At 37.0% G+C, this 22,197-nt stretch overlaps 1 protein-coding gene across 1 annotated transcript in view; it reads left to right on the plus strand.

The window, feature by feature from the left end:
- Nucleotides 1-22,197, plus strand: part of mccc1 (methylcrotonyl-CoA carboxylase subunit) — a 53,451-nt gene that overhangs the window by 21,714 nt on the left and 9,540 nt on the right. Inside the window, exons 7-18 of the mRNA XM_052017761.1 lie at nt 3,113-3,234; nt 3,426-3,537; nt 5,700-5,781; nt 9,026-9,153; nt 10,674-10,857; nt 11,015-11,124; nt 14,304-14,520; nt 14,609-14,695; nt 16,783-16,832; nt 18,054-18,191; nt 18,279-18,386; nt 21,524-21,595. Coding sequence (XP_051873721.1) covers nt 3,113-3,234; nt 3,426-3,537; nt 5,700-5,781; nt 9,026-9,153; nt 10,674-10,857; nt 11,015-11,124; nt 14,304-14,520; nt 14,609-14,695; nt 16,783-16,832; nt 18,054-18,191; nt 18,279-18,386; nt 21,524-21,595 — 1,410 coding nt within the window. The remainder of the gene's footprint in view (nt 1-3,112; nt 3,235-3,425; nt 3,538-5,699; nt 5,782-9,025; nt 9,154-10,673; nt 10,858-11,014; nt 11,125-14,303; nt 14,521-14,608; nt 14,696-16,782; nt 16,833-18,053; nt 18,192-18,278; nt 18,387-21,523; nt 21,596-22,197) is intronic.

The following is a 22,197-nucleotide window of genomic DNA, read 5'->3' on the forward strand; positions in this document are numbered from 1 at the left end:
GTACCCACCAGAGCTTGGAATATTGAGCATCAAACTTGTAGCAAGTATTAAGCTCTGCTGCTCGGCACTAGATACATTTAACTCCTGCAAAGTTTATTGCACAAAGTGAAAAACATGTTTGTGCAATGAGGTATTACTGAATTGTCTAGTCTTATTTCTTGTGGTGTTAAGTCATGTTCTGTTTGGGTTAACGTTGCACCTGTTTCATTCATTCATGTGTCATTGGTGATTTATGAGTGGGAAATTACCTGCTTGTGCCACATTTAGGGGAGAGCACTGTTACGGACTCAGTGAAAGTCCCTTTAAGATAGAGAGTGTGTGTGTATGTGTGTGTGGGGCGTGCTTACGTCAATAGAAGATAAAGGACGTAATGACGTTGTTGAAGAAGGCAGAAGAAGAAGAAGGAGAGAGAGAGAGAAGGGAGAGAGACACCAGCCTGCTTGTTTTCTCTATCGATGGATGAGAAACAATAACTGTGTTTGCCACTGAAATCCATGTATGGAAGTTGGAAGTAATCCGGTGGAGTTCACTTTGTTGCTGACCTGTAGAAGGAAACAGGTATTTGTGTGTGGACGACCACGATTCAGATGCTTTTCGGGGTGAGGAAGTCACTACCGAGTAAACACTGAAGTGTCGTTTGGGTTCCATCCTGGAACATTTGGATTTCGTATGTACTCTCTCTATGTTTTTCTACATCTACATCTTATCTTCAGACAACGGTGGTTGTTGAAGAAGCCCTTGCTCATGTCTCACCTTATGGCTTGCGGAACTGAACTTTAAGAACCATTCAGGAACTGGGAGTTTTGGACTTTGTCACACACACACACACGACGAGTTTAGTTTTGGGGTTAACGTTCGAGGTTTAACATTCTTGAATTCTAACATACTAACATTTTTTTTTAACTTTTATTTTACGTATTATCATAAGTAGTGATTAATAAAATAGTTTTTAACACTGAATCATGCTCAGTGTGTTTCTTTTGTTGCTGGTTTGTGACAAAATTGGGGGCTCGTCCGGGATTTGAACCCGGGACCTCTCGCACCCCAAGCGAGAATCATACCCCTAGACCAACGGGAACGGGAACTAATTCAGTTAAAGTTTGAGGCAGAGGAGAAGGAAAAACAGAGGCAGCATGAGTTACAAATGAAGCGTCGGAGTTCGGAATCTGATTCTGATGATGGTTTTTCAGCCAGCAGGGGGGTTCGATTAGTCCCTCCGTTTGAAGAAGATCAGGTTGATCAGTATTTCCAACATTTTGAAAAGGTTGCTGTGAGTTCAAACTGGCCAAGGAAAGGATGGGCTCTTATGGTACAGAGTGTGATTAAGGGTAAAGCTCAAAAAGCTTATTCTGCTTTGTCTGTTGAGGATGCAGCTGATTATACCAAGGTAAAACAAGCTATTTTGAAGGCCTATGAATTGGTCCCTGAGGCTTATAGACGAAAATTCAGAGACTTGAGGAAATCTGCAGATCAGACTTATATGGAATTTGCCAATGGAAAGAGAATATGTTTTGAACGATGGTGCCTGGCTAAAAATGTAGATGGGGATTATGATAAGTTGACAGAATTGATACTGGTGGAGGACTTTAAAAGATGTGTTCCAGCTGAATTAACAACATATTTAAATGAAAAGGCAGTGGAATCTTTACAAGAAACTGCTAGGTTGGCAGATGATTATGCTTTAACCCATAAATCCAAATGGGGACAACCTAAAACCTTTCAAAAGAGTTACAAAGACAATCCAGGTAAACCAGAGATTAAATTGGGAGGTAATCAAAAAGGAAAAGATGAAGAAAAGCCAGGGCTGGAGAAACCTGTTGAGCGTACTTGTTATTACTGTAGGAAACCTGGCCACGTGATATCTAATTGTGCCCTTTTGAAGAAAAGGAAGGAAGCTGGGCCCAATGCTTGCTTTTAGGCAATTAAAAATCAAAAAGGTTTAGGAGATGCTGTTAAAGACCAGTCCTTGCAAGAGGGAAAAGCGGAAAAGTTGGAGGAGGTGAGAAAGGAATTCCGTTCGTATGTATCAGAGGGTTTTGTTTCACTGAATGATAATTATTAACATTACTAACTGTATGCGCGGTTAAAATTTTCTTGGGAAAATTTTTTTTTTAGGTGGGAGGTGTTACGGACTCAGTGAAAGTCCCTTTAAGATAGAGAGTGTGTGTGTATGTGTGTGTGGGGCGTGCTTACGTCAATAGAAGATAAAGGACGTAATGACGTTGTTGAAGAAGGCAGAAGAAGAAGAAGGAGAGAGAGAGAGAAGGGAGAGAGACACCAGCCTGCTTGTTTTCTCTATCGATGGATGAGAAACAATAACTGTGTTTGCCACTGAAATCCATGTATGGAAGTTGGAAGTAATCCGGTGGAGTTCACTTTGTTGCTGACCTGTAGAAGGAAACAGGTATTTGTGTGTGGACGACCACGATTCGGATGCTTTTCGGGGTGAGGAAGTCACTACCGAGTAAACACTGAAGTGTCGTTTGGGTTCCATCCTGGAACATTTGGATTTCGTATGTACTCTCTCTATGTTTTTCTACATCTACATCTTATCTTCAGACAACGGTGGTTGTTGAAGAAGCCCTTGCTCATGTTTCACCTTATGGCTTGCGGAACTGAACTTTAAGAACCATTCAGGAACTGGGAGTTTTGGACTTTGTCACACACACACACATGACGAGTTTAGTTTTGGGGTTAACGTTCGAGGTTTAACATTCTTGAATTCTAACATACTAACACTTTTTTTTTAACTTTTATTTTACGTATTATCATAAGTAGTGATTAATAAAATAGTTTTTAACACTGAATCATGCTCAGTGTGTTTCTTTTGTTGCTGGTTTGTGACTGAATTGCTGAATTGTATTACTGAATTGTCTAGTCTTATTTCTTGTGGTGTTAAGTCATGTTCTGTTTGGGTTAACGTTGCACCTGTTTCATTCATTCATGTGTCATTGGTGATTTATGAGTGGGAAATTACCTGCTTGTGCCACATTTAGGGGAGAGCACCCATTTAATTGAAGAAGTAAAACTGAAAATACACTACACAAGTGGTGAAATGTGTTTTACAACGCCAGATTTATTTTTTGAATGAAGGTTTTATATTTATCTTCAGGGTATGCGCATTGCTCAGACAAAGGCCGAGTTCCTCGAACAACTGGAATCTGCACGAAGAGAAGCACAGAAGTCCTTCAATGATGATATTATGTTGCTGGAAAAGTTTGTAGAAAATCCAAGGTATATGGCTTCCATTTAGAAATTATACATTTGTTTACCACCTTTGAATGAAATTTCAAAATTGTGCATGGCATAATTGTTCAGTACTGTTCACTTTAAATTTTAGTAAAAGGAGAAGTTGGGTATATGTGATTGTGCAGGAACTATCACGTTTTGGTGGCTAATAGAATTTTGTTTTCTGTTTGCTGTAGACATGTAGAAGTACAGGTGTTTGGGGACCAGTATGGCAATGCTGTTTATTTGTTTGAAAGAGACTGCAGTGTACAAAGGAGACATCAAAAAATCATTGAAGAAGCACCTGGGGTAAATTATTTCTGTAAATGGAAATTTCTGTCTGAGTAGTTTACAAATCACGGGCTGGAATTTCTGTTAGACTGCATTGTATTTTTTTCCAGTGGAATTCAATTCAAAATCAGCCAAACCAATGTGAAAAGTTCATTACATTTTAAGCACAGATAATATTAAATGAAACAGTGTTGTTGGAATCTTTCTCACTCATGTAAAAAAAACAATATGGCCCTGTCTGTGGAACTAGCCAAGCCTGAGTTGAGGTAATCACCATTGGGAGCTTGCACTAATTATGCCCCTTTGCAGACTTTGGAGGAGGTGTTTAAGATTAGGATTTGTTTTGGGCACAGAGGTACTTAAAGGGGTGTTTCAGATGTTTAAAATATGGATAAATGTACACCAGTAAAACTCGCATGTTGTTCCTTCTAGATTTTTGTTTACATATTTTCAGTTATGTAGAAATGAGTTACTTGTGACATAGGCAACTATTTAATTTCTTTGTGATAAACTCAAATTTTGCTGTATTATTCAAATTGCACCAAGTTATCACTCTTAAATATATCAAGGAATATTTTTAAAGTGACATTTTAACTTTTATATCATGTTGCACTGGTTTATTCCTGATTTTATGTTCAACAAGATGGTTCTGAGTGACCAGGAACTTGAGGGGAAAAACACAATTCTGAAAACTGCAGTCAATTTGTCTTCTACTTTGGCTCAATTCATTGATATCCCACAAAGTAGAAATTTCATCCTAATGATAGCCTTTATGTTTTAAAGAGACTTAAAGAATGATTCTGTTTTAATTTTTTTTTCTGTAACATATTGTACAATCTTCTGCATGTTCAGTAAGCAATCCTTTTCCTCCCATTGAATGGAATTCTGGAACTAGACACAGACCTCAAGTACATACATTTCCTTCTGTTTACAACTGGTGCTCTCATGATTTTTTTTTCTCTAAGCATGTTCAGTATTTTGGACTTTATTTGTTCTGTTTAAATCTCTTGACTATAGCTAAGTTTTTTTGTGCACTAATCAAACATGAGAGTCACTGCTGCAGTCAGTGCTCAGCAGTTCTGACCAGCTCACGTTTTTCTTGGTGCAATTTTGTATAATTTCTGCAGAATTCTTACAAATGGGAAAAAAAAAGTTCTATGGAATGTTGTTGAGCCCTTGGGAGAAACCAGTTGCTTCCCCGTTGAAGGAAGGAGAAGTGGAAGGTACAATCTTCATGGTTCACTTGCATAAATCCCCACAGAATAGTCTCAACTGCAGGCTTGTGATTGGTCATCAATCTGCATTCCTTTTTCTGCAAATCCTGGGTGTGGTAAATTGAATCAGTGAAGAAAAACACACCTTTTGAAAGAACTACATCCTCAGAAATAAATGTTTTAAAAATGACAATGCTAGTTCTCTAATTTGCTTTTAAGTACAAATGTTTTTTTTATGGATGCTTTATACAGAAATTATTCATTATACAGAAATTATACTAATGCTCCTATTGAAATTCATGAGTTTCTGGATCTTAAAATAATATTTTTTGAAATAATTCATAATAGCTAAAGTTTTTTTTAAGTGTATTCTTGCAATGTTAACGTTGCTGGAAAGGCCAGCATAGATGTATTATAAATACCTACATGCGCTAAGAAGATTGCAGTGCTTCTGGAGAAGGTTGTTTCTTGAACAGCTGAGTGGTTTCCTGCAACCCAATGGGTTGCTAAGTCTTTACAGAATGCAGTCAGTTATGTTGATGTGGTACTGCAAACATATGTAGCCCCATGAATTTGTTTCATGGTCAGTTTTAATGTTAGTATTTATTTATTTTCAGTTTTCTTGTTAAATACTATTCAAATTCTCAAGCTCCCATGGTAATTTGAGCTCAGCTCTACTGGGTTATTAGGTTAGGCCTCTGCATTACTAGTTCAGAAGAATAGTACTACACTATTTTAAAATAAAAACATAATCTACCAGATAACGCAGAATTTGTGGAAGGAGAAATAAGAGTTAATGTTTCCAGGAAACAGCATCTTAAGTTTTATGATTTTCTGTTGTACTGTTGTACCTGTGTTTGAACTTTTGTTAAAGTAAAGCCTGAGAGTATATTGTTTCTTTTTAAGTGTCAATGTGAATGGAACATACAAAGTCTTTTTCTCACATTTGCTGTTTTAAAATTGTAGCCTGGAATTAGTCCTGAGGTGAGGAGAAGACTTGGTGAAGCTGCAGTCCAGGCTGCTAAAGCTGTTAATTATGTTGGAGCTGGTAAGTAAACACTGAAGGTTACTACACTGATCAGTCTCTTGCTTAACTGGAAGGAATATAGAGTCCACGTAGATGTCATCAAAACTCTGCTCCCCAAACCTTGCTGGTGTCATTCTGCACCAATGAGGAAGAGCAAGAGCATTGGAACAGAAGTACAGTAAATGGAACAGACACAGTGGAGAACCCTATCAACATTGCTGGAGAGAAGGCACTGTTAAGGTGACAGGAAGTCATCTCAGAAGCACAGTTGTGAAAGGCGTAAGTATGAAGACATGTAACAGGGCCAGCAAAACTGGGAGAAAGCTATGGAGTCCTTACTGCAACCAGGTGGGAGGAGGTGTAGTCAAAACAGCTGTGGCTGTCTGTGGGGTTGTAAACAATATTGGTGCCTGGGCTATCATGTATGATGGAGATAGATCAAGAAAAGGATTGGAACATTCAGATTCATCATGTGAAAGTGAGAGGAGGGTGGAAACTGGCAGCAAGGATGATGAAACCTGCTGAATGGAAGCAGGAAGTCCTATTTAAGAATGCAGATAATATCTAGCTACTACTTCTGGGCTTGTATCATCCCCTCCATAATCAAGATGGCCCACTTCAGCTTAGTAATATCTCCTCTGTCCTTTTTTTGAAATACCCCATCTCTTTGGCCAAGTGTTTGATTAGCTGTCCTGCTTTGTCTTTTTGTAGCTTACTAGATATCATCTTGACTGGTTCATGACCCTTAAAGTTGCTGGATAAATAAGAGATTTTATTCTGGCTGTGCTGTCATTTGCAATTCCATATAACATTAATGCAAAAATGAAAGATGTGGGAGATAAATGTAGCTCTTGAATTCCCTTCTGTTTGACTGTTTAGTCAATGCTGTTTATGTGGCAGAATATTTTTAAAAAAATATATAAATAGGGGCATCAGATTCAAAGTTGAAGGTAAATAATTTTTAAATGCAGTCTGGAATACCAGTGAACCATACAAGTTTAAATATCAGTAACTAACTCCCTGGCTACACCACTGTGCCACCCATTGGAGTATTATTCCAGGTCTTGGAACCCCTGCTGCCTTTTTTTTTGCTCTCCTGGCTAAAATTCTTGTAAAACTCTACCTTCTGATGTGCAACCTGGCATCAGCATCCAAGTTCCATCTCCATTAGAAGCCCTTAGTCCTTTTATGCAAGTGCTACTGCTGTGGTTACTGCTCCTTGAACCCTCTACCCTTAATGATCCAATTTCCAAATGCACTCTTGGAGGCCCTTAAGTGTGTTGAAATCAAGATTAAGCAGTGTGGTACTATAACATTCTTTTCTCCAGGGCCTCATAACCATGGAGACAAAAGTAAAATTTCCTTCTTTTTGGAATCATCACCCTGTTTAGATCTCCAAGATTGACATCATTGTGCCTAGGTTGTGGAAAGACATCAAGGTTGACACCTGTGCCCAATGTAATATGTTTTCACCTTTACTGTTGTCAGAATGGAGTGCACATTGTTGTACACAAAAGCTTGACTTTATCATAATTTTTCAGTAATGATTGTTTTAGTATTAGCAGGGAATCTTAGCTGTATAATGCATATAACTGGTGAAAATATTTTAGAATGTGCATTGCTTCCACTATTTAATTCTCCCTATCCAGGTCAGTAATGCCACCCATGTTTTAACTTCCATTGAAGACACATTTGCAACAAGCGAGTATCAAAATTGTGGTCACGCAAGTTAAGACACCTAATTTTTAAAGCTTTAAAATTAATGGACTCTTGTATGTTTGAAGGTTATACCTATTTATCAGTGATATTTGTAAATTGGATCAGGAGTATACCACTTCTGGTGGTGAGTTTATTTGTGGTGGTTTTTGAATGTTGGAAGTTAAATTGTACTTAATTCTCTTTTCAAAATTCATCTCCTATTTCTTTTATGAAAATTTCCTCCATGTTTCAGAAATAGTACAAAAAAATTAAAGAAAAATCTCAATGTATAACCACGGTGACTGTTTTCACATATAATTTTACACGAAAGGGAAATTGAAATGTTTTATTTACTCTAAAAATACAACCTGCAAAATGTATTTTGACTAAATGAACAAGTTTACTCTGGATTAAATAAAAGTCAAAAAGCAGCAGACACTGAAAACCTGCTATAAAACAAGAAAATGCTGGAAACATTCAGTGAGGTAGAAACCATTTGTGGTTCTATAGATAAGCATATGGAGGAATTTAAGATAGAGGGATATGTTGGAGGAAGGGGTTAGATAGTCTTAGGAGTGGTTTGAAGGTTGGCACAACATGGAGGGCCGAAGGGCCTGTATTGTGCTGTATTGTTCTATGGAAGGGAAATGAGAGTTAACATTTCAGGTTGAAGACCCTTTATCTGAACATTCTAGCATTTTCTGCTTTTATCTTAAAGTTTCATTCATGCAATGCACTCCTTGACAGAATGTAATAGACATGGTATCCTGTGTAATAATGAAATCACGCCAAATGTTCTCACTGTCTCTCAATTCTTGGATAGTTCCCAACAAAAACATTTTGCGGGGATTTGCTGTACGTGTTTAACAGCACTTCATAGTCCTGGAGATTTTAAGTTTACTTTATTTAGTTATGCAGCTAAATAGTAAGTGTACTAAATGAGTCAGATAAAAATTTTGTTCAATTCATTTTCTAAATAATCTCATTTATACATTTCTCTATGTGAACCTGCATTCAACAATTAAATTAATTGATGACATAGAATTACATTAGTCAACATTGTTCCCTTTGATGTATCTTCTCCTTATCATTTGTGTGTTTGATAAGGTTTTGTTTTAAACATAATACAAACCCTAGCTTTTCAGTTTCTTTTTGAGGAAAATATTAATGTAAAACAAACAATATCAAATGAAAGTGTTTCTGCTCCTAACTTACAGTATCTCTTAATACATTCCTTAAAAATAAATTTCTTTAATGTTCTTCTCAATTTCCCTACTTTTCAAGCCTTGTTTCGTAGGAGATGTTCTGCTTGCTTCACACATTTCTGCAAACTGGTATTGTCTTAATTGTGGAAGATAATGATTATTGCCATGCTCATGCAAATGTGAATCTAAGTAAACTAAAAATGTTGTGTTATTTTGCAGCTTGCAGTGAATTGTCTACAAAATACTGATTAGAATGATGAATAAGACCTAATGAAAGCCATGTACCTCTTTTGCCAACGGTGGTCAAAATCAAATATTAAATTGTGTGGAAATGCACTTTAATCATTATTTTTCATTTACAGGGACAGTGGAATTCATCATGGATTCTCAGCATAATTTTTATTTCATGGAGATGAACACGAGACTGCAGGTGGAGCATCCAGTCACTGAGATGATAACAGGAACTGACCTTGTTGAATGGCAGCTTCGGGTAGGTGAGAACAGATGGTCCCCTGGGTGTACATTCTATTGGGCTTAAACCTAAAGGTCAAGACTACAGGAAAGCTGAGGGGAATGATAGTCAAATGTTTTGGTCTTAAATCATGGCTAGATCAATGAACCTGGACATGCTCTAAAATATCTAAAGGTTTCTAGTTTCACTGTTGTTTTGTAGGCAAAGACTTCTCAATATAATGTCATGCACAATTCTTTATACCATTTAATCAGCCATTGATATGGTGGTATCAAATATTCAAAGACGTCATAACACCTTGAAGATTTAGACGAAAGAAAAAGACTGGATTAGCAAATTGCATGCTTATACAGTATCAAGCAGTAACAGCAAATGCAATTCTCCATGAACCATTTTGGTAACATGCTTCACAGAAGCTGATAATGAGAACTATCCAGTGCAGATTGCTTCAGGGTGTATTTTTTTGCATCTCTTCATCACAAAACATACCTTTGGAAGTGTCACAATGGTATCTCATGTTCATTCATTTTGTGTTATTTAACTAAGGGAAAGCTTTGACAACTGTTCAATTGTGTCAATGCCAAACAAAACATTTTTTACTTGTGTAATGAATAAAATAGTTGTGTGTGGATGTAGACTAATTTTTTATGAGAAATTGCAAAGTAGCAATTTCTGTATACCATAAAACAAGCTAAAGAACGTAGTTTACATTTTTACGCCACTTTAAAGGTGACTATTAAATTGATGTAAAATAACCTTAAATGTTATCATTTTAACCCTGTAACATGGAATAGAAGTCAGAACTGCAAAATTAAGTTTGTCATATTTGCAAATTGTGATCTTCCTACTCCATGCTGAAACGTGTACTGTTTGTATTAAATTCAACATTGCTGATTTGAATTTCTGTGAATTTCTACTACAAATTTAATTCAATTTAAATTTAGGGCAGAAATTGAATGCAAGATAAAATTTTGTATTCAAATTAGTACATCTTTTTTTTAAATGTAAGAATGATGGGTATTCATTTCCATGTTTTGTATGAGTTGTTGTGATGTGCATATGTGAGGAAAGATGAGGGTGACCTTCATTGATTGCAATTGTTTTATAACTGGGTAGTTTTAAGTCAATTCAGAAACCACTGAGTGAGAAACACATACTATGCATTTGGAGACACTGGTGACCCTGACTAGGTAAAGGTGGCAAGTTCACTTCCCTGTAGTGCATTAAATGAAATTGTTGAATTTTTAAACAGTGAATTTGCAGTTTTTACAAACTACCACAATTAAATTGAGTTGACATCATCTCTAGATTGCAAGATGACACTATGGTCACTACACTACTAGATCTTGAAGAAAGTGACAGAAATTGCTGAAAGGAATTCTATGTGGACATTTGATCTTTAATGTGCACTTCAAGTTGCACAGAGGCACTGCTTGCTGCCAGAGGCTTTTGCTTACTTGTAATGGATAGTTGTATGTAGGAAACTAATAATTCTGCCTATGGAATAACAGATTGATTTATCTTTTGATAACCTTTAGGTCGCTGCTGGCGAAAAGCTTCCTATGTCGCAGGAAGAGCTCTCTGTCAAAGGTCATGCATTTGAAGCAAGAATTTATGCTGAAGATCCAAACAATAACTTTATGCCAGGAGCAGGCCCTTTGCTGCATCTGTCAACGCCTGTACCAGATGCTTTTACAAGAATTGAAACTGGAGTCAGACAAGGTGTTGGAAATACGCAGATAATATAATCTATTTACACACAAATACTCCCTGACCTGAATATTTCCAGCACTGTCTTCATTATAGAATCTTGTAAGTCTATTTTAAATAATGTTTTTTCTTTATATATAGATTTTCATGTATTTCTGTTTTTATTCAGGTGATGAAGTTTCTGTGCATTATGATCCAATGATTGCTAAGCTGGTGGTTTGGGGAGATGACCGTACAGCAGCACTAAATAAATTAAAATATTGTTTGCGTCAGTACAATGTAAGTATTTTGACAGTTTATGCTGCGAGAGAGCTCCTTGACAGTTAGTATATTGGTATCTAGGGGAAGATAATTTGGTGTGAGGAGTCAATCATACAAACCCAATTGTTCATACTGGGGTTTTAAAAAGAGGAAGAGGAATAACTTTTAGACAAAACTTAATCATAATCCTCTTAAAAAATGATTTTATCAATGAATCACGTATTTCCCCCTTTTTATTTCATAGCATCAAAGTATGAACTCTGAAGTATTGCCAGAAAGTACAGTAGAGCAATATTTCAAAGTATGATTTGAGCCATTATGATGCGTAATTTAGCAACTATACATTTATTGTATGAATGTGTGAAAGAGACAATTATTTTGTTTCTCAAATTTCTTGAATGTTTAATTTGCTAAAATTTACTGTGATATAGAACACTACAGCACAGTACAAGCCCTTCGGCTCACAATGTTGTGCCGACATCTTATCCTGCTCTAAGATCTATCTAACCCTCCCTCCCACATAGCCCCCTATTTTTCTATTATTCATGTGTTTATCTGAGAGTCTTTTAAATGTCTCTAATGCATCTGCCTCCACTATCACTGCCGGCAGTGTGTTCCATGCACCCACAACTCTGTGTAAAAAGTACTTACTCTGACATCCCCCTTATACCTTGCTCCAATCACCTTAAAATTATTTTCCCACATGTTAGCCATTCTTCCCCTGGGAGAAAGTCTTTGTCCACTCAATCTTTGCCTCTTTTCATCTTGTACACCTCTATCAGGTCATCTCTCATTGTACTTCACTCCAGAGAGAAAAGCCCTAGCTCGCTCAACCTATCCTCATAAGACATGCTCTCCAATCCAGGGAGCGTCCTGGTAAGTCTCTTCTGCACCCCTCTAAAGCTTCCACTTCTTTCCTATAATGAGGCGACCAGAACTGAACAAAATACTCCAAGTGTGGTCTAACCAGAGCTCTACAGAGCTGCAACATCACCTCGCGGCTCTTGAACTCAGTACCCCGACTAATGAAGACCAACACTCCCTACACCTTCTTAACAACCCTATCGACCTGAGTGGCAACCTTGAGGGATTTATGGACGTGGACCCCAAGATCCCTCTGTTCCTCCACACTGCTAAGAGTCCTGCCATTAACCTTGTATTCTGCCTTTGAACTTATTTTTATACTCCCTCTGTATATTAAATCAAGGTTAAAAATTAATTAAAAAATGAATCGCCAGGAAATGTTCATATAGATTCACCTTTTTTTTTGTTTTATTGATTTACATGCTGATGCTGTTCTACATCCTTTGAAAAGTAATAATCTCTTAATCTCTTCATAGCTGTAAAATTTAAATATCAAAACCTACTGAGATTCTGGATTTTAAAAAATATCGAAACCAATTGAATTTTATGGCTTAAGATGATGGTGTAGAATAGTCACCAGTTTTATATTTCCACATCTGCATGATTGGTATAGTATTCATTTTGGCAGCTTGCCATTATAAAATTAGAGTCGATGCCTCATGAGAACTTCGTGGGCAGAATTTGCTGCTCGTTCAAGGGCTTCCGATTTGCATGGTAAATATTTCCCTTTTGTTGATCACTGGTATCAACTTGCTGATGGTGAGGCCTTCCTTCTGGCAGCATCTTGTTTGATGTAATGTCGTCATATGTGTAGGCCAGAGCAACTGAGCAACTAAACAGCTAAAAAAAGAAACTTTGATATGCTGGTAAGTCTCACACATTGGTTTAGCTAGGAGTAAAACCTGTTAAGAACTTTGAATGCTTCTGAATATCTTGTTCATACAAAATGTCAATGAAATAATTAAAAAGTAATGAATGTTTCTAAAAGTAAAAATACTCAAGAAAAAAACCTTCAAATAATAATTTAAAATATTTAAGTAAGTCTGTGTACCTGGACTTTTTCCCCAATGAGTAGGGTCAGACAAACTGACCCTCTGCAACCGAGAGGCAGCTCATTGATCTAAAGCTTTTAGATTATTTATAATTCTGAAATCAGAAACATTTAAAATAAACTGTTCAAATAGACCTTAAAAATATAAAGATTATTTTTAACAATTAAAATAATTAAATAAAGTGAATTTACTCACTGTCCTGCATTTACTTTTTTCTGGAAGTTGATCTACAAGTACATTGATTTTATTCATTTAATTTATTGCTGTTGTCATTTAGTATCATTTTTAATCTAAGTGAATGGTAACAGTGGTCCCATCACTGGCAGAAAGCTGAGGGGCCAGATGCAAAGTGCATTGATGAGTCCAATGGTGGAGGCACTGACAAATGACTTCCAACTTGCCTCAGACTTTGATATTGTGCAAAAGTCTTAACAGTGACAAGGCCTAAATGGCTGACAGATGGTTTCCTATGGATTCTTCAGCTGATTGTCAGCTCAGTCTGGCCTATTTAGTTGTTTGTTGCAGTATAAAGAGTATCATTTTTAATACTGAACCTTTATGTTGTGTGGATTTAACAAATGATAGTAAATAATTATATTTATCAAGGTGAATTGGTCTGCAAAAATTTAGATTTTGGTAACACTCTTCCCCTTTATCATGCTCCAAACTTGTTTTAATTTGTGCCCGTGCTAAAGGATCAAGACTAACAATGTGTGGGTTTTTTTGTTCTCTGAATTTGACTTAAATATGAATAAATAATAACAAACCATCCATCCTGGATAGATCTTAAATAGATTGAGACAGATTTTAAAGATCAGATGTACTGTACAGATTAAAGCTCTGTTTTTAAGTAGCATTGTATCTACTTAAAATATAATGCAAGTAGATACAGTGCTACTTAAAAACAGAGCTTTGATCTGTACAGTAGTTTGAAGTTTATGCTGGTATGAAAACCTATAATCTAAAGAATTAGTGCAGAAGTTATAATGCTTCATTCCACCTTTCTTGAATGGATGTAGAAGTTTGATAATTGTCACTTGACATGTTTTTAAGGAATTTATATATATTACATTTTAAATGTATATTTTAAACCAAGGTTGCATCTACAAACACATTGATTTTATTCATGTAAACTATTGTTGTGTTTCAATGTCATTTATAATTAAAATGGAAACTCCATCTAAGAATTTAGTCATTTCAACTTTTCCTGTGTATGAATGACTGACTGCAAGTTCTGGATGCACAGGTTCAATGAATGGTGATTGATTCTGTTTTTGACAGATTGTAGGCTTAAACACAAACATAAATTTCTTGTTCAACCTGGCTGCTCATCCCGAATTTGAGGCTGGAAATGTCCACACAAATTTTATCCCTCAACATTATGATGGACTGTTCCCAGCAAAGGAATCTGCAAGTAAAATTGCTCTCTGTCAGGCAACACTTGCTCTAATACTACAAGAAAGAATTCAAACAAACACTTTCAAAGCACTTTCACATGGTAAGAACATCTTGTAATTTGCTTGTTCAAACTTAAATAAAATTTTATCATGCTTACAAATATTGTTATTTTCTGAATTACTTTACAGATCCATTTTCACCATTTGCACACAGCAGTGGAAGAAGGTTAAATATTCTGCACAGACGAAATCTTACATTGCTTGAAGGACAGAATAGTAAGTAATATCTGGCCAGCCTAGCTGTGGGGCATAGATTCTTTAGTCTCAGATCTTGAATTATCCTTTTTGCTAATGACTTTCAAATTTTCTGCACCACAAAGACAGAAATAGTAAAATAATACTTTATAGTAATAAAACTAGTCAAACTTCAAAATGACATTATTAAGAATTAATAATGCCCTTACTTCCTTTTTGGCTTTTATAAGTTTCAGCCCCAACATCCATTTTAAAAATGGATGAATCTCAAAACTGTCAGAATTTCCAAGGACTGTTGATGTGTTTCGTAATTACAACTATGTGAGTGCTTCCCTTTGTGTTTCACTTTTTGAAGGATGCTAAATATTATCAAGCTGATGAGAACATAAAAATAGAGGCAAGAGTAGGCCATCTGGCCTTTCAAGCCTAGACCGCCATTCAGCAAGATTCTTCTAAACACTGTGGAATGCAAGCCTGGTTTATTCAATCTCTCCCCATACATAGTTCTTGGAGCCCATCTAGGTGAATCTTCCCTTTATTCCTTCTATGGCAAGTACATCCTCCGATAAAGAAATCAAAACTGTACTTTGGGTGTAGAGACAAGGCAGCCTGATGCAACTGCATTAAAATTTCCCTTCTCCCGTACAGGTGATCCCCACATTACAGCCATTTGGGTTATGGAAATTTGCCCTTACAGAATTCACAAATCTATAGCCACTTGAGATGCAGAATAAAATTTGCTGTCACGGAAGTTTAAAAAAATCAGTACAATTTTGTTTTCAACTTGCGTTTCTTGGTGCATGTGCAGATGATGCAGCCTTACATGATGGAAAAATTGCAACATGGCTCATTATTTAGGAACATTCCCCACCCCTCTTCTCCCAACACAGTGGTCACCCGTACTCAAAACCTCTCATAATGAAAGCTAACACATCATTTACTTTCCTAATTGCTTGCTAAACTTGTATGTTGGCTTTCAGTGAGTGTGTACAAGCACACCTGGGTCCCTTTGAATATCAACACTACCCAATCTCTCACCAGTTTAAAAAATGCTGTGTGTTCCTGTTTTGTGCACCAAAGTGACGACCTCATATTTTTTCCACATTATATTGCATCTACCACATTCTTGTCCACTCGCTCAGTTTCTTTATATTCCCTTGAAGCATCTTTCCATCCTCCTCCATACTGACGATCCCATCTAGTTTAATATCATTGTCAGACTTGTAAATAAACCATTTGGTCCACTCAGCCAAATTATTGATCTAGATTGTGAACAGCTGGAGCCCATGCAAAGATCCCAGTAGTCACAACCTACCAACCTGAGAAATACTTATTCCCATTCTTGGCTTTCTGACTGAAATGTAATTCTCAGTACGTATCATTTTATTCCCCCAATTCCATCTGCTCTAATCTTGTTGACCAACCTCCTGTTGGGACCTTATTGAAAGCCTTTTGAAAATTTAAACATACCATGTCCACTGGCTTCCACCTCATCAATTCTACTAGATACATTCTCAAAGAACTCCAGCAGGTCAATCAGACATGATTTTCCTTTCATAAATCTATTTTGACTTTGTTCAGACCTATTCCTCATGGTATTTGCTATTATATCCTTTGTTATAGATTCCAGCATTTTCTCTGCTGTGAGATTTGGCTAACAGGTCAACAACTCCCTCTCTTCTCTTTCCTTCCTTTCATAAATAGTGGAGTCACATTTGCTAGTTTCTAGTCCACAGGAGTAATTTCAGAATCTTATGAATTTTGGAAGATTATATCCAGTGTCAGCATATCAACAGTCATCTGTTTCAAAATTCTGGGATATAAAAACAAGTCCAAAAGCTAATGTTTGTAGCAGACTACATACAATACAAGCTGCAGGTTGAAGATAAAATACACAGCCTAACAGCTATAATGAAATTTCTACAACATACAAAAAATGCAACTCCACAGTAGCTGAACCTAAAAGTGTAGCACTTTATCAGAAAGGATATCTTTAATTCAATGAACATTGGCTTGACACATATAATTTTAAAATGCATTACCATTGCAGAGATTAATATTTATGTTTGTTTTTTTTTGTGTCTTCCTTCTCCCAACATCTTAACAAGAGGTGAATATTGATGTTGCATATAACAATGATGGGACTTACAGTGTTCAGGTGAGTTTATCAATGAGATTCTTTTCTTTTTAAAAAAAGTGTCGAGTTAGACACAGTTTTCCTTCTTTGGTACAGTTGGTGGGTGTTTGTGGAACTTAAAAGTGTTTTTTTTCCTCTTTGCAGTTACCCATTCCGTTTCTCTATCTTCATGAGAAGCCTTATGGTTTTCTCTTTCTTCCCATTTTGAGGGTGGTCACTTAAGGCTCTTGATAAATCTAGAATCACATCTGTGTAGTTATTCTTCATGTGTATAGATGGACAGTGAGCATTGATGGAATGTTCAGTCCCACCCTAAGAGCCATTAATATGAACTTTCAATTAAGTCAATTTATAGCCTGCTACTAGCACTGATTAATACCGTGCAAACAAAGTGTGGACTTAAGATTTCCTGCTTTATAAGACAATGATAATGCCACAGCAAGTGTTGTATTTACCCAGTGAAATAACTTAAGCAGCTTTGAGATGTTGTACCTGCAGTTTGTTGCAGGATGATTATTCAAAGAGTTCAGTCAATTATTTTTTGCTGTTTACTTGTTCTTTGTGTATTGATTATTATTTTCTTGTGGAATTGATGTTAAATCTGGAACCAAAAATAATTGATATCATTTTTAGATATTAGAAAGGTTTAAGTTGCATCCCCTCTCCAAAAAGCTTTTAAATCTAAAATCAATAACTTTAAAATTGCAATGGATTCTGGGGTTTTAGTTAAAGTTATTTGTTATCTATTTAAAATGAGATCGCTAATGTATAGTTGAACATACCACCTCTAAAAAGCAATATTATGTTACGAATTCTGGCAACTGTCCAACAGTCCAATATCCTGTTTTTATTCACTACATTTGACAAGTGTGTTAACCTTGCTTTCAGAATTAGAAAATGATTTTTAGATGGATAGGAAAATACTGATAAATGCAACATTGAGGTCTAGCAGCAGCCGTGTAATCAAATATCATAGGAGGAAGCATTTTGTCATGCTTTAAACGTGATGACTCTTTTGCTAGAATAATCCAAACTGAATTCCTCTCTCTTACACTCACTTGAATCTGAGTGAATGATTTGAGTGACTATTGTCTGTCCTTTCACTATCAAAGTGTGAGAATGAATGAGCATTGTTGGCTAATTCTAGATAAAAGTGGAATTGTTAAATGGTTTGTTGTATCAATCTAATCTCTTGGGACATTAGAGTTTAGATTTAAATTTAGAATTTTGGTTGTACCTCAGATTGATGGACAGGTTTTTCATGTATTTGGAAAACTTACCACAGAGGGAGATGCCACGTATTTGGAGTCTTCAGTAAATGGGATTCTTTCAAAACCTAAACTGGTGATCACAGACAACAGTATTCACCTATTTTCAATGGTAAGAGCCATTTCTCTTGTAGTTTTAAGCAATACAATTCTGCATTCTAAATACAGCTATGCAACACGTGTTTGATCTTCATTTTAGGAAGGGGCTGTAGAGCTCAGTAGACCTGTGCCAAAGTATTTGGTTGGAATTGATGCCTCTGGAGCCGAGGGAACAGCAATGGCACCAATGACTGGAACTATTGAAAAGGTAACATTTTCATTTTGAATTCATTAGTTGTCCTCTGGGTATCACTTGAGGAAGGTCAGATTACTGTCCAATTTGTTTACTACTTGAAGAAACACATGAGTAACAACAAGATTAGGATCACGTATATTGCTTTCCACAATGAACCACCAAGAAAGATGCGTTTTCTAGGCTTCGTTTCTAAGGCTGGCCACTTAATGGTATTACGGAGAGCTACTGGCTTCCATGAAACTAATCCCCTTTATGATTTGGTACCTCCAGGAATTGCGAGGTATGGTGACAATTTCTGCAATATAGTGTTTTTAACATAACAAAATGACCTAAGCACTTCATACAGATGTTAATAAACAGAACTTTATATCAAACCACATAATGGGATATTAAAGCAGATGACTAAGAGTTAAATCAAAATAGTAGGTTTTAAGGAGCAACTTCAAGTAAGGATAAGTTGTTAAGGGCTGCGAGCTTTATGGAGTTTACAGCCTTTAGCAGCCAAAAGCACACCCACTTTCTGCACAACATTCAAAATTGGGGATGAGCTAGAGGCCAAAATTGGAGGAGGAGTGTAGATTATCTTGAAGAGTTGGAGACTGCAGAAGGTCATGGAGATGGGAGAGACGAGGTAATGAAGGAATTTGCAAACAAGAATGAAAACTTTAAAATTGAAGGGTAATAGTTGAGCTGAACATTGTGTGGCAATGGATAGGCAAGTTTGGAAGAAGTGAAACTAATGAAAGATGGAGGCTGGCAGGAGTTTGCTGGCACAGTCATTTCTAGAGGTAACAAAAGAATGGATAAAGGTTTCAGCAACAGATGAGCTGAAGTGAAGGCATGGGCTGTGTCTGATGGTCAGAATCAGGTTTATTATCACTGACTTATGACGTGGAATTTGTTGTTTTGCAGCAGTACTGTGCAAAGACATCAAGTTACTATAAATTATGAAAATAAATAGTGTAATAAACAAGGTACAATGAGGTAGTGTTCATGGGTTCATGAACTGTTCAGAAATCTGATGGTGGAGGAGAAGAAGCTGTTCCTGAATCATTGACTGTGGGTCTTCAGGCTCCTGTACCTCCGCCCCAATGGTAGTAAGGAGAAGAGGGCATGTCCTGGATGGTGAGGGTCCTTAGTGATGGATGCCGCCTTCTTGAGGCACTGCTTCTTGAAGTTGTCCTCAATGGTGGTTAGGGTTGTGCCCGTGATGGAGCTGGCCAAGTCTATAACCCTCTGCGGCCTCTTGCAATCCTGTGCATTGGAGCCTCCATACCTGGCTGTGATGCAACCAGTCACAATGCTCTCCACCGTACATCTATAGAAATTTGTAAGACTCTTTGGTGACATGTCGAATCTCCTCAAACTCCTAACTAAGTAGAGCCGTTGGAGTGTCTTCTTCATGATTGCATCAAAGTGTTAGGCTTAGATTCTCTGAGATGTTGACACCCAGAAACTTGAAGCTGCTCACCTGTTCCACCACTAACTGAGGACTGGTGTGTGTTCTCCTGACTTCTCCTTCCTGAAGTCGACTATCAATTCCTTGGTCTTACTGACGTTGAGTGCGAGGTTGTTGTTGTGACACCACTCAACCAGCCGATCTATCTCACTCCTGTACACCACCTCGTCACCATCTAAGATTCTACCAATAACTGGTGTCATCGACGAATTTATAGATGGCGTTTGGTGGTGCCAGTAGGTTGTCTGAATATCGGTGTGGATTTGTAATTGGATACTTATATTGAGGTCAAGTAAGGTGCAGACATTGGAATCGCATGGAAAGAAAGAGCAGAACAGTGGGTTTAAAAAGAAATTTGATACAAAATGCTGATCATTTTTAATTTTGGTCAGGGTTATGGATTGTGTCCAAGGCCCAGAATTGAAGTCCATTACTGAGTCTTTTTAAACAGTCCCAGCATATATAAAGTGGATTTATAAATTTTAGTTGAGTGAACTTTAGAAATGAAGGGGAGTTGGGAAAAGATGGATGGGTTGCCTTCTCACACAGACTTTTGATAATTCTCCTCATGCCAGAACTTGCACCAAATTTTCCACCAAAATTAGTGTTATCTTTCCTTTGATTATTTCCCTACCTTAACCTTTACTCTTTTTGTTAATATATTTTTCATTGGCATTTGAATGGTATTCAGCAAGACCGCATTCCTCCCCCTCCAACCCCCCCCATTCCTAATTGCCTATAGGGTGTTAATCTGCTACACTATATGAATAAAAGTCATGCAAAGGTCATGAAATTTGCAGCCTAACTTCCCAGAAGGGAATTAGTGGAAAATGATGGGCTTTTACAACAGTCCAGTAGTTTTCATGGCCATTTATTTTTGGTCCTGTTTATTGTTCACCACTATTCCTTTAAAATGTTTAACCACATATCATTAAGGGAAAGGTTCTAAGCAAATACTAGTTGTTAGCTAGTGGATTAGTTTGATGATTTATACATTTAATCTCAATCAGAAACAAAAGCTGATTATAATAGAATGATAGACTGTTTCCTGACCATCACCCCAAAGATTATAATTGATATCAAAGAACAATTATCATGTTTGTTGAGCATTACAATGTACTTGTAGATTTATCCTGTTGTAATGGGTGCTATAGTGAAATGTGCCCACTGCAACCGGTATTTTAAAAAAAATGTATATTAAGAAGAAAGATAACCATTGTGGTTGGATTTTCTTCAAGGTCTATTATGCACCCTTCACAAGCCATGATTCATTCCTTCAGGGTATCAGTGTTTTTCCAGGGAGGGAGTGGGGGTTGGGTGCTGTTGTTAATATGTAGTGGGTAGTTTCAGTTTAACTTAAGGTAAAAGTAAACTGCCAGAACATACCAGGTCCTGCAACTTTATACAAAAGTGTACAGAACAGGACCTTTATCAATCTGCACAAGGTAATAGCATTTCTGGCTGAGTACTCACAATGTCCTGGGTTAGCTCTCATTAGATTTTACAGTCCTAGTAAAGTTCCATGCTTTGATAGAGGACCTCAGAAAGAATCAAACTTTTGGAATGCAATATAAAAGCAATGCATATATTAAGTGGATGAACAAATGGCACAATTGAACTTAGTACTCCTGTTGCATTCTGTGCTGTGGACATAGATATTTCTGGCTAATTTGCTAATCATGCTTTTCAGGTGTTCATTAAGGAAGGTGACCATGTGCAAGCTGGAGATCCATTAATGGTAATGATAGCCATGAAAATGGAGGTGAGAAAACGTGCCCTCTTCTAATTGGTTTATTATTATCACATGTACTGAGATACAGTGGAAAAACTTTGTTTTGCATGCCATCCATACGGATCATTCCAAACAAGTACATTGAGGTAGTACAAAGGGGAAAACAATAACAGAATTCAAAATATTGTGTTACAGTTACAGACAGAGTGCAGTGCAGGTAGCCAAATAAGGTGCAAGGGTCATGGCAAGGTAGATTGAGAGTTTAAGAGTTCAACTTTATTACACAAGAGGTCCATTCAAGAGTCTTATAACAGTGGGATAGAAGCTGTCCTTGAGCCTGATGGTGCATGTTTTCAAACTTTTGTATCTTCTGCCTGGTGGAAGAGGGGAGAAGAGAATGACCCAGGTGGAAGAGGTCTTTGATTTTGTTGGCTGCTTTCCCGAGGCAGCAGGAAACGTAGACTTGGTCAATGGAGGGGGGACATTTTTTTTGTATAGACTGGGCTGTGTCCACAACTCTCTGCAACTTTTTGTGGTCTTGGGCAAAGCAGTTGCCATACCAAGCTGTGATACATCTGGATAAGTTGCTTTCTATGGTGCATCTATAAAAATTGGTGAGGGTCATCAGGGAC

Source organism: Pristis pectinata, chromosome 6 (genome assembly GCF_009764475.1).
Source record: "Pristis pectinata isolate sPriPec2 chromosome 6, sPriPec2.1.pri, whole genome shotgun sequence".
Lineage (NCBI taxonomy): Eukaryota > Metazoa > Chordata > Chondrichthyes > Rhinopristiformes > Pristidae > Pristis > Pristis pectinata.